Genomic DNA, 13053 nt, shown 5'->3' with positions numbered 1-13053 from the left:
ACAAGTGGCTGAGCAGGCTGAGGCCTGAGGCTGCTTGCCATAGATTGGTGGCAGGGCAGAGCATGCCAGTGGAAACTGTAGCAGAAGGAATACTGCGGAGTGGAGCTCAGAGCACAAGTTTATGGGCCAGCCTGTCTGCCCAGAAGAAGCCGGGGGGGGGGGGGGGCTAGAAGGAGGAAGAAAGGGGTAGAGAGGGGAGGAGAGGTAACAGAGTATACAATACTGTGAAAATGGATTAGTGATTTGTATTTTTCATTATTAATTCACAGGACTATTGTTAGGCCTTTATGTTTCTTGGTTTATGGAAAGAGGTATATTTGCTTTATCTATGGCATCTAATTCTTTTTTTTTGGGGGGGAGAAGTATTCATTTGAAAATCACTGAGAATGATGAAACTGTCTAGCATACCATCTTCTTGGTCATATGATTCCCTATTAGGGATTTTAATATATATGGGTGTTATATTTTGTTAAAAACTTTTGACATCTATTGGTACAATAGCGTTTTTCTTTATCTTCAGTTCTAATATTCATAAAATGACATCAGATTAGATGGACAGGAACATTTTCTTTCTAAATTCTTCAGTTCATATAATATCAGAATTTGAACTGAAGTTAGGTTCAGGTTAATGTACACTTTGCTTCTTCCCTGTGAAGAAGGCCTATAAAGCAATGTGATATATACAAATGTACAAGATAAATTTAAGAAGCTAAAAGTTTGGTGAAAACAAATAAACAGTGACATAAACTAATGCAGTTGAGACAGGAAGTGAGAGAGGTCTGAAATGGGCATAAAAATTATAACAAGTATTACAAAATAATAATCCATAGAACTTCATCAAAGAATGGAAGCAAAGCAGGAACCTCATATTTTGGAAGCAGCTGAACAGCTTGCGATATGTGAAGGTAAAGGAATGTGTGAGGAAACTCTCATTCAGGTATATTCAAGGGCAAGGCAGAGAGACATTTCCAAGACAACTAAAAATTTCAAGTCTAGGTAACCTGAAGAATGGTTGCTATTTAACATTAAGAGTGAAATTAGAAAAGGAAATTCAGTTAGTGGATGAAGAATTTTATTATAGACCTGCTGAATTATTTATTAAACCCCAATTGTGTGAGCTGTACTAAGCATTAAGGGAGGAGAAAATAATAAAAATTGGTAAAGACCCATATTTATATATTAATCCCTATTTTACAGAAGATGATCTGAAGCTTGAATAAGTTCCAAAATATACTCATCTGGGGTAGCTTAGCTTAGCACAGTGGATAGAGCATGGGCTCTGGAGTCAGGAGGACCTGAGTTCAAATGTGAACTCAGACACATAATAACTGCCTAGCTGTGTGACCTTGGGCAAGTCACTTAACCCCATTGCCTTGACAAAAAATAAATACTCATCTTGTGAACATATAGCTCATTAGAGTTGAAACTAGAACCCAGCTCTCTTGGCCCCACTCCAGAAACTTTGACTTTAGCAGGGAAGTTTATATGTAAGTGTGCTGGCCAGTTAACTCTTCTGTCCTTTCTTGTCTTAATAAAATGCAAACTGTCTTCTACTGCTATCATTTTTTTCCTTTGAAATTGTGTATTTCCCCCAAATTTCCTACATTGATTTTCAAATCAGGTCATTAAAAAATTGAAACTGATACTTCAATTGGGAAGTTTTCCGTGGCACCTGGTTCTACAGAGATCTTAGGTTTTATAAAACTCAGTGTGAAGTACAAAAACAACTAACATTAAGTTTTCTATGTTTCAGACTTGCTACAGTTCTGCTAAACTCTTATGTAGGTTTCTTCCAATTCACCTTTGAAGGAATAGATAAGACTTCCCAGTGGACCTCTCAAGTTATACTGAGCATCTTCTACAACCAAGCACAGGTTTTTGTTCCACTTTGGAAGCTTTTGTTCTATTGCCTCATGAGGGGTTCAGAAACTTCAGGACTCCTTGCTGTAAAACTTTATGTGAGGAACAACCAATGGTCATTTCTGGATCAATGTTCTATTTCCATGACTCCTAAGCCTACCTTTTTTTAACTCCCTCATCTTTGTGCACTTTTCCGTGGCTTCTGTACTTCAGAATCTTAAGTTACCACAATCATATCACAAGCTTTGCCAAAGGAGGGAGCTCTACTTCTCTTTTGTATGAAGCAGTCCTCAAGCTGACAGGTTCACTTTCCATAGTGTGAATGAAAAAAGAAACCTCAAGAAGCTACAGGTTTTGGCTATTTCTTCTACATAAGATTTAGGATGGAACTTATAGCAAGGAACAGGAAAAAACTACTACTTATTCCATCTTTGTTATACCTGCTTGTATATGCATTTTATCTATGCTACTATGTAACAGCTTTCTTGAAGGAGGTGCCATGTTTTTATTTATTTTCCTATCTGCTTCAGTATCCAGCAAAATATCTTACAAATAATTTTTTAACTATAAAAATGATGGTGCCAACTATCTTCCAGAAAGTGGAAAAAATAAGAAGGCAGCTAGCCTTCTGGTTAGTATACCTCTTTAGCAGAGAAATCATCATCAGAAATACTTGGCTGATTGAAAAATGAATGGTGTCACATAATAGGTCCCATAAAATTATCCAAGAAAACCTCAAGCTAGGTGATAATACTACTACTCATCATCTAAGAAGGATTTTGTTTCTCAAACTGCTCCTTTCTCAGGTCAGCAGTCCTCTTTTTATAAATTTAATATTTATTTATTCTCATTTTGTACAAATAATATTTTATACATTAATAAAATATTCTTGTTTAAGAATAAACAAAATACCCCTCTCTCCCAAAAAAATACAGACTTGCTTGAGCGATAAAGGGGAGAGAAAAAAATTAAAATTTAAATTTAAAAAAATAATAGTAATGATTGTAGGTATGGCTAAGTGGCGCAGTGGCCGGAGCACCAGCCCTGGAGCCAGGAGCACCTGAGCCCAAATCCGGCCCTGTACACCCAACAATCACCCAGCCGTGTGACATGCAAGCCACCCCAACCCCACTGCCCTGCAAAAACCAAGAAAAGAAAAAAAAAGACCGAAAATAAAATAAAATAGTAATAACAGTAGGGGCGCTTGGGTGGCAGACAGAGCACTGGCCCTTGAGCCCAGAGTACCTGAGTCCAAATCCAACCTCAGACACCCAATGGTCACCCTGCTATGTGGCCCCAGGCAGGCCACCCAGCCCCATTTGCCCTGCACCCCCCCCCCAAATAATAATAATAATAAATGTGCTTCAGTCTGTGTTCCAACACCATCAACTCTGTTGCGGGTGGATTCCATTCTTTATGATAAGTCCATCACAAAAGTTACTTCCATATTTTTCCACCATTGCCATTGATGATCACAACTCCCTCCCCTTTGATATTTCTCCACCACCATGTACTATATTTTCTCTCTCCTTTCACTCTGACTCTGCTGTAGGGTCACTGAGTGGTGCAGTAGACAGATCCCTGGCCCTGAGGCAATGAGGCCCCAAGCCCCCCTACCACCCCTTAGGCCCAGCATCCACCTGGTCCTATGGTCTCGGACAGGCCATCCAATCCCAGCCCCTTGCAAGAAGTAATAAAGAAAATGTGTTATATCTGACCACTCTCCCTCCATGGTGCATCCTCTCCTCCATCACTCACATCCCTCCCTTCCCCTTGTCCCCCTTCTCTCCTTCTTACTCCAAATGTCTATACCCCATTGAGTATATATGCTGTTTCCTCTCCTAGCCACCTCTGATGAAAGCGAAGCTTCCCTCATTCCCCTTGCCTTCCCCCCTTCCATATCATTGCAATAGCTCATTGTAATAAAGAAAAATCTTATTATATAAAATATCTTAACCTATTCCTCCTCTCCTTTTTCTTTCACCCATTACATTTCCCTTTTATCTATTGACTCCATTTTTACACCACAATATATCTTCAAATTCAGTTTTCTCCTGTGCTTCATCTATAAAAGCTCCTTCTACCTGCTCTGTTAATTAAGAAGGTTCATATGAGTATTATCAGTGTCATTTTTCTATGCAGGAATACATGCAGTTCATCATCAAGTCCCTCATATTTTCCCCTTCTCCTCCAATCTCTATGCTTCACCTGAGTCCTGTATTTGAAGATCAAACCTTCTGTTCAGCTCTGGCCATTCCAAAAGGAACATCTGAAATTCCCCTGGTTCACTGAAAGTCCATCTTTTTCCCTGGAAGAGGACATTCAGTTTGGCTGGGTAGTTGATTCTCGGTTGCATTCTAAGCTCTTTTGCTTCTGGTATATTATATTCCAAGCCCTACGAGCTTTTAATGTAGTTGCTGCTAAGTCCTGTGAGATCCTGATTGCAGCTCCATAGTATGTGAATTGTGTCCTTCTGGCTACTTGTAATATTTTCTCTTTGACTTGGGAGTTCTAGAACTTGGCTATAATATTCCTGGGGGTTGCTTTTTTGGGATCTCTTTCTCAGGGGGATCGGTGGATTCTCTCCATTTATATTTTGCCCTCTTCTTCTAGGATAGCAGGGCAACTTTTCTGTAGTAATTCTTTGAATATGATGTCAAGGCTCTTTTCCTGATCATGAATTTCAGGTATTCCAATAATTTTTAGATTATCTTTCCTAAATCTGTTTTCCATATCAGTTGTTTTTTCAATGAGATGTTTCACATTTTCTTCTATTTTTCATTCTTTTGGTTTTGAAGTATTGAGTCCTGATTTCTTGTAAATTCAGCAATCTCCCTGAGTTCTCTTCTTTGTCTGAAGGATTTGTTTTCCTCAGAGAGCTGTCTTATCTCTTTTTCCATCTGGCCAATTCTGCTTTTTAAAGCATTCTTCTCCTCAATAACTTTTTGAACTGTTTTATCCATTTGACCTAAGCTGGTTTTTAGCATGCTATTTTCTTCAGCATTTTTTTGGATTTCCTTGACTAAGCTGCTGACTTCATTTTCATGTTTTTCCTGCATCTCTCTCATTTCTTTTCCCATTTTTCCTCTATCTCTCACATTTGATTTTCAAAGTCCTTTTTGAGCTCTGTCATAGCCTGAGCCCAATTTCTGTTTTTCTTGGAGTTTTTAGATGCAGGAGCTTGTGCTTTCTCATCTTCAGACTGAATGTTTTGATCCTTCTTGGGCTCACAGGCAAAATATTTCTCAATGGTGTTCCTCTTGTTTCTCTGCTTGCTCATTTTCCCAGCCTGGGCCTGGTTTGGGGTGTTTCCTGAGCTTTTGGGACACTCCCACAAGGGTCTCAGTGTGTGAGGCTCTGTCCTCCCTCCTGGTCTGTGAATGACCATATGCGCCCCCCTCTGCCACGGGGCTGAGGGGGGGGGGGGGGCCCTGTTGTTCTATGGGGGGCCTAGACTGCGATCAGGATCTGAATGTGGTCAGAACCCCAGCATCCTGTTCCAGGGACAGAGGACAGAGCTCTGCAGTCTCTCTCTTCACTCCCCTCCCTAGGTTCAATGGGCTCATGCCCTGGGGGCTCCTGCTTACAGGCTCCACCTTGCTTCTGTTTCGTGGATCTGGGCTGCCACAAGATCATGCTGCTCTCTGTGTGCCCTGAAGGCTGGGCTCCATGTGCTTGCTCTGGCAGAGGTCCCCTGCTGTTCCCCCAATTTGTGCCCAGTGCTCCCCGGGGCATAGGTCAGGAAACTCCCCTGCTGCTGTGAGCCTTGGCTCCCAGAGCACTGGGTCACCTGCCTCCGGGAGACTGAAGTTCTTTTGCTCTGGCGGACCACCCCTATGGCTGGCCGCCCCTCCTACCCCGGGAAGCAGAGCCTTTCTACTCTTTTCCAGGTTACCTTGAGTAGGAGAACTGCCTCACTGGGTCCCTCTGTGGGTTTGTCTCTCAAAAATTTAGTTAGAGTCCTTAGTTTATAAGTTTTATGAGAGAGCACCTAAGATATGATCAGTTCTTGTTGCCATCTTGGCTCCGCCCCCAGCAGTCCTCTTAAATGTCCTTAATCATCATATCAAATCCAGATGAGGTAAAAACCTACTTATATGGTCTAAATTATGAACAAGAACAAACAGACTGGGACTCAAAAGAGACCTAGAGGTCTTGAAGGAGATATAAAAAAAAGTTCCCTTTAGAGATTGGAGAAATTCTAGGGCCTAGAAGATAATATACTTTCAATTCCTTTTCTCCATTCATGTTCTTTATTCCCTTGCATGTCTAGACTTCTAACTGACAGTCCATAAAGTTGAGGTGGAAAGTCTTGTGTATCATTTTATTGTACTTTCAGTTTTTGAGATTAAGATGCTAACCAAAAAATCTACACAATTCATAAGAGGCCAAAATTTCATGTTATTGGGAATATTATTTTTTTTCCAGCTCTCAAATATCCCAAAGACAATTTCATACATTCAATGTAAAGACTTTTTCAGTTAGTTCTCCTAATAGTGATCAAGGAATATTCTTATTTGTAATGGAAACAGCAGTTTAAATCTAAAGTCTGTCAGGTGATTTTATAATAGGATTGGGAAGGGAGAGAATGACCACACCCTATTTCAAATGAAGATAGCTCAAGTCAGGGATAGAAGGGAGTATGTCCAGTTCTAAGAAGGTGAAAGGTCAGAAAATCAAAATTTTTGTTTTCATTCAATAGTCCCAGGGGGGAATTTCCTTGTTAACAACACTGGTCTGTGAAGTCATTCCTAACTGGAATAATTCTATTTCTTTTTAATAGAGATTTCTCATTAGATAACAGCATGGTACAACATGCCCTCGGAGCTGCTACTCTTGGAGTTGGAACATGACATATGGGCCTGAGCTAAGATATAACACAATCAGGAAATGAAGACTGAATACTCTCAAATTTGGCTAAGGCAGCAACAGTGTTGAAGGGCCTTTAAAGGGAAAGAACAAAAAAATCTCTAAAAAGGGGAGAGGAGGGGATAGAGGGGAGAAGTAGATAAGCATAAAATGAATCAATCAATCAATCAACATTTACCACCTGGTACAAGATAGGCACTTAATGTGCTCAGTATACCAAAAAGACAAAAGATAGTCCTTGTCCTCAAGAAGCTTAAAGAAGATAATAGGCCAACAAACACAAAGCAAATTTTATATGGGGTAAATAGAAAATAATTAACAGAATTAAGATACTTCAATTAAGATGGTTTAGGCAGAAAAAAGGGGATGTTAGTTGGGATTTAAAAGAATCCAGAGGGATTCTAGGTACTTTGGACATTTTGCCCCACAAAAATAAAAACAAAAAAGAATCCAGGGAGGTTAGACATCTGAGCAGAGGAAAGAGTACATTCTAGACATGAGGGATAGCCAAGGAATGCCTAGAGCTGAGAAATGGAGTGTCTTGTTCATGGAACAACAAGGAGGCCAGTGTCACTGGATTGAAGAATACAGGTTGGGGAGTAAGATATAAGAAGACTAGAAAGGTAGAAGGGGGCTAGGTTATGAAGGGCTTTGAAGGCAGGGAGGACAATGACATGATTGGATCTCTACGTTAAGAAAATCACTTCTGTGGCAGAATGTTTGTCCTTCATTTTTTTTTTTAGGTTTTTGCAAGGCAAATGGGGTTAAGTGGCTTGCCCAAGGCCACACAGCTAGGTAATTATTAAGCCTCTGAGACCGGATTTGAACCCAGGTACTCCTGACTCCAAGGCCGGTGCTTTATCCACTACGCCACCTAGCTGCCCCTGTCCTTCATTTTCAAAGAAGATCACATCATCAGGGAAATGAGCACATGAACTGGATTTGAGTTGAAAGAAGTGCTGTGCTAAGTTACTAGTTTCACTTTCTTCCTCCTCTGGGTCCAGTGGTCAGATATGAAATGGGACAACTGGAGATGGCTCTGGATTCAAAGCAATCAGGGTTAAGGAGTGGCAGAATAGAAAATGGATGGAGTGGGAAGAGACTTGAGCAACCAGACTCAGCAGTGGGCTATTACAATTAAGGAAGGCATGAGGGGATAGAAGGTCTGTACCAGAGTGGTAGTAATGCCAGATGAGAAGAGGGAAGCATGTAGGAAAGATGATGCCAAAATAAAATCAACAGGCTTTGGAAACAGCTTCAATATGGCAGGTGAAAGACAGTAAGGAGTTCAGAATGACTCCTGTTTCAAAGAACTGAGAAGAGGATGATGCCTTCCACAGTAATGGAAAAAGTGGAAAGGTTTAAGGGTAAAGTTCTGTTTTGGATATAACTGAGTTTAAAAATATCTGCTGGACATCCCATCTGAGATGCAAGACTAAAAGTCAGGAGAGAGATTTGAAAAAGAAAGGCAGATTTCAGAATCATTAGCACAGACGGTAATTTAAACCCATGGGAACTGATGAGAATACCAAGTGAAGGAGTACAAAGGGAGAAAAGAAGAGGATCCAGGACAGAACACTGAAGGGCACATCTTTGGTTAGAAGACATGATGTGAAGGAGAGTCTCTGAAGAGAGTTGATGAGAACATGATATCAAGTCATCAATCCAAGATGAATTAGCTCTCATGGTCATGAAAGTACTGGTAATTATGATGGTTTTTTTCCCTCAGTCTTTATTCTACCTGATTTATCTGAAGTGCCTGACCCTAACTGATCTTCCCTCCCTTTCTATTTACTCTCTTCTACAATGGATTATGGCCAGGTTACATCTGGTTCTCCACTTGTTAAACCCCCTATATAAAAATGTCAATCCAAGTTATTCTCCTCATTCATCCAAATACATGTGCTTGACTGTTATCTTTATGTTAATGACTTTTCCTTCTCATCTCTAGCCTCTCTGAATTATCTTCTTTTAAGAGTCAGCACAGATGACATTTCTCATGTAAAGCATTTTTTGATTCCTGCAACTGTGAAATTTTTTATTTCCTCCAAGAAAAAAGTTAAGTTCCTCGAGGGCAGGGACCATTGTTTTTGTATTCTATCAGTTAGTACCTTTATTAAACAAGTGAAGTATAAGTAAAGGAAAAAAGCTAGACAATTTCATAGGTATAAAGAGTTTCCAGTAGATCTGCTACTAGTATCTCCTTGTACCTTCTTTACAATCTATAATAGTTTTAGAGAGTTGTGTAGAACACTGTATTAAGTGACTTATCCAGGGTCATACCAGCGGTAGATCATTTCTCTCTGGCTCCAAGACCAACTCTCTAATCTCTACAATGTGTTGTCTCTCTTTAAGCACTTAATAAATATCTGTTGTTGAATGTGATTTATGAGCATGGCGAACTCTGAGAAGCTAAAGTAAATAGGAGAGGTAGGTATATCAAGACTGATAAGGAGTAAATATTCCAATTCTCAAAAACAAGGTGGGGGAAAAGTTAAAGCCTATAGGCCAATGAGCTGTTCATTTTGTTTTTTGAAAAAATTCTAGAACACATTGAAAGTTTGTGAGTATATAGAAAGGAAAAGCAATCCCTTGGAGTCAACACTGCTTACATGAGCATAGGTTATGGCAGATTAACCTTATTTTTCTTTTTCATAGAGTAGTAAGACCAACACTCTGATCAGGGAAATACTATAGATTTAGAACACCTAAATTTCATCAAAACATTGAACAAGATTTCTCATACCATTTTACAAATGAGGAGATAAAACTCAGATTGGCTAAGTGATTTAACCAAGAAGTTTAAACCTCAGTTTATTCTAAGTCCAACACTCTACCACTATACTGTGCTGTTCTTGGTCACAGTAATGTTTCCTAAAATAAACTCACATGCCCAGAGGTCAAATGAGTTATCTGGAAGAGCATCTAAGATAATTCGTACTTAACCTCTGAATCCACTTGAATATAGCTTTCAACTACTGAAGAATTCAGGACTGTAATGACTTTGGCTGCCAGATCAGGCCATCTCAGCTGCCCTGAGAAAGTGACTGGTATTAGCTTCAGGTTTAAAAAGCATAACAAAATAGCCTGGATCTGTTTTGTGACTATTATTATTTACAAGGGAGGGATTTTCGGGGGTGGGGGGGTGGAAAGTGGGTTAAGAGGGTGCTACTTCCCCCCAAAATATATTTTTTAAAAAGTAGCAAAGAAAGAAAAGAACTGAAGAATCATTATATTTTAAAAGAGTAAGAAAGAACAGAAGTTCAGAAATGGACACAATGACAGTTTTGAAACTACCATGTTAAATATGAAATATTTAAAAAATTTACAACAAGCTCTATGTAGAAGATTAAGTCTTATATTGCAGTTCCTCTTCTGTTATCTAAATGAAAGTATGTTTATTGATATCTGTTGTCAAGTTCATAACAATAAAAAGAAAAAAATTAAGGAAATTGCAGTAAACTTTGCAAGAAAAAGCAGCATAATAAATGACTTACTTGATCACACCAATGAACTGTTACAATCAGAAAATGTATACAAGTTTAACTTCATGTACCCAAGAAGTAGGGAAGCAGGAAGCAACTCATAGACTTCATTGGATTCCTTGTATTTCACCTAGAAAAACGTATTAGGGGTAGCTAGGTGGGCAGTGGATAGAGCATTGGCCCTGAAGTCAGGAAGACCTGAGTTTAAATCCAGACTCAGACACTTAATAATTATCTAGCTATGTGACCATGAATCACTTAACCTCATTGCCTTGCAAAAACAAAAAACAACCTAGTAGAATCTCATAGAAGCTACCCTAATTCCCTCTTCCCTTAAGAAGTAGCCTAGTCTCCTAATAGTACATTTTCTCTTTTATTCCAAACAAAAGTTCAAGTTTCCCAACAAAATTTTTACATACATTATTATTAAGTTCTTTGGACCTAACACAATGGATTACCAAAAACAAGAAGCAATATGTAAATGAGGAACTAATAAAAGGATGAGTCAAAAAAACATAATATACTGTAAGAAACCAGTTGAGAAGGATGAAAGAACTACAATTTTCTCTTCTTTTTAAAAGGCTGTGATAAGCTATTCAAGCTTTCCACTGAGATTTAGTAATTTATTATAGCTGCCAGTTGCTCATTTCATCCTTCTGATGCCAAGAGCTATGCATACATTTATAGGAGTTAAGGAGAGATTTGGGCAAGGGGAATAATGGGAGGAAGAACACATAACAAATAAAATTAACTTTTTACACATTTGCTCATGAAAGCATTAAATACAAGACAAAGATTGAAATCAAGTAAGGGGATCTCACTTTGATGAAATATAAAAAATACACTAAGAAGGAGGTAAGGAGTCTTCCTGGTAAAACTATATTAAAATGAGGTCATATGTAGTATGAGTTATATAAATGCTTATTTGCATTCCCCTTTTATCTTCAAAGAACATCCAAATGATTAAAAATATGATTTAAAACTGGAAAGGACCTAGAGATCATTTCATCCAGACAGAAAAGCTCAGGGATCTGCCCAGGAACACTGACACCATCAGCAAAGAAGACAGGAATCTAGTCTCCATGCCAAATCCATTGCTTTTTCCAATACACTATGTTAATTCCAACCAAGAATAACCAATTTGTTAGTACTGCCATTTTTATTTTAGATTCACAGAACTCAAACCAATCATACTAATTTTTACCATGCTAATCAAGTTTCCTAACTTACCAGATCACAAAAGTATGGATGAATGTTTATAAAATATTGAAGCAGCCAAAGAAATCATGGTTTCCAGAACTGCATTTTTAAAATTTCACCATTTAACTGAAGATATTATTTTATTTGGAAATAACTCATTCTAGCCACTTCTCTTAGTAAAAGCAGAAAATATCCTCAACAACCTCAAGTTCTGGGCAAGCATTCTCTACATGGCAGAACAGCTACATAGGTCCTCAAAGGGGTCCTATCTAACACTAAGTGCTTATTTTAATAGTCCAATGATTATCATGATAGCAAGAATTGATGTATCTTAAGAATTCATCAAGGAAAATAGTGCCTTTGTACTCATAATACTTTTGTTCAAACGCAGCTAAGCAGTTTTTTGTTGTTTTGTTTTTTGTAATCTTCTCTGAAAAGCAATCTAGAAAACCCACAAACAGAGACCACAACTTTTGACAAAGACACAGGTGAAGTATAAGACAAATACCAGGCCAACTTTAGCATAGTATGAAATACAAGTCATTTACATAAGAGTTGAGGACCACCAAAAAATATCTCCTCCAATACAGCCTTAATTTTATTCTACTTGGTAATTATTAAGTATTTCTTTTAAAAATATAAATACTTTGGAATACTGTTTCCTCCTCCACAAGTAGGGACTTGAAATTTCCTGTTTTCTATCTTTTCCCAAAATACCAGAACTTCACAGGCTTCAATGACAAAGATTTTGCTTTAAGACACAGAGAGATCACAGAGAAGTTTTCATAAAAATACTTTCTGATTGAAGTTGATCATTTCATCCAAGAAAATAAGCAGTCAGAGAGTTATCACGCCTGGTGAAGGAAGACAACTTACCTCTGAGGTTTCCGAATATCCCAGAGTCCTACTCCTTCCTTTGAATTGGCTGTAGCTAATAACCTGGGTTCCACAGGGTTGAACATGACACTATGGAAAGCTGATGGGTAGTTTGCCAGGCAGAAGGGCTCTGGAGAAGAAAAAGAATTTTGTTCAATAGGTTTACATGCATCTTTGGGTTATAGGTGGGTAAATAAGAGGTGAGTGGAGCAACATATTACAAAGCAAATTCTATTAAGTGAAAATTCCAGCATGGCAAATACTCTCAAAAGGGGCACTTTGGAGTTTTGCAAAACACCCGTGTACACTTTTAAATGTTAATTTAAATTGATAAATTATGTTTATGTAATATGTATAATTACAGAATAATTTTTAAAATTTAGAACAATTACATTACATAATTGCATGTAGTGGATCTTCCCCTTCAGATACTGGGAAAAGAAAAGAAAAAGAAAAACTGCTAAAGGCAAGGAAAACTTTGTAATATGGCTAGGAAAATTAAAGTCCTATATCAGCTGGGGAGGGTAGACAGGTTAGGAGAAATGAGCAAATCATTAACAGAAAGATCTAGTTATTGCAGAAAGAATACTGAATTTAAAGCCAGAAGATCAGGTCTAGAACTCTGATAGTCCTGCTATTTTACTATTCATATTTTACTACTTAAGTTAAACCACTTAACTTTGTGGGATCCCTCTACAAAAGAGGGATTGAAGCAGAAGATCTCTAAAGTATATTTTAATCCTTGAATCCTATGACCCCAAGT

At 38.3% G+C, this 13053-nt stretch overlaps 1 protein-coding gene across 1 annotated transcript in view; it reads right to left on the bottom strand.

Annotated features, from left to right (window-relative positions):
* The window catches only part of DCAF5 (DDB1 and CUL4 associated factor 5), a 150834-nt gene that overhangs the window by 89496 nt on the left and 48285 nt on the right, over positions 1 to 13053 (bottom strand). The window contains exon 5 of the mRNA XM_074236045.1: positions 12291 to 12420. Within this exon, the coding sequence (XP_074092146.1) occupies positions 12291 to 12420 (130 nt within the window). The remainder of the gene's footprint in view (positions 1 to 12290; positions 12421 to 13053) is intronic.

The sequence above is a fragment of the Macrotis lagotis genome, chromosome 4 (assembly GCF_037893015.1).
Source record: "Macrotis lagotis isolate mMagLag1 chromosome 4, bilby.v1.9.chrom.fasta, whole genome shotgun sequence".
Taxonomy (NCBI): domain Eukaryota; kingdom Metazoa; phylum Chordata; class Mammalia; order Peramelemorphia; family Peramelidae; genus Macrotis; species Macrotis lagotis.
The sequence above is the reverse complement of the archived record's forward strand: the minus strand, read 5'-3'. Positions and strand labels throughout refer to the sequence as shown.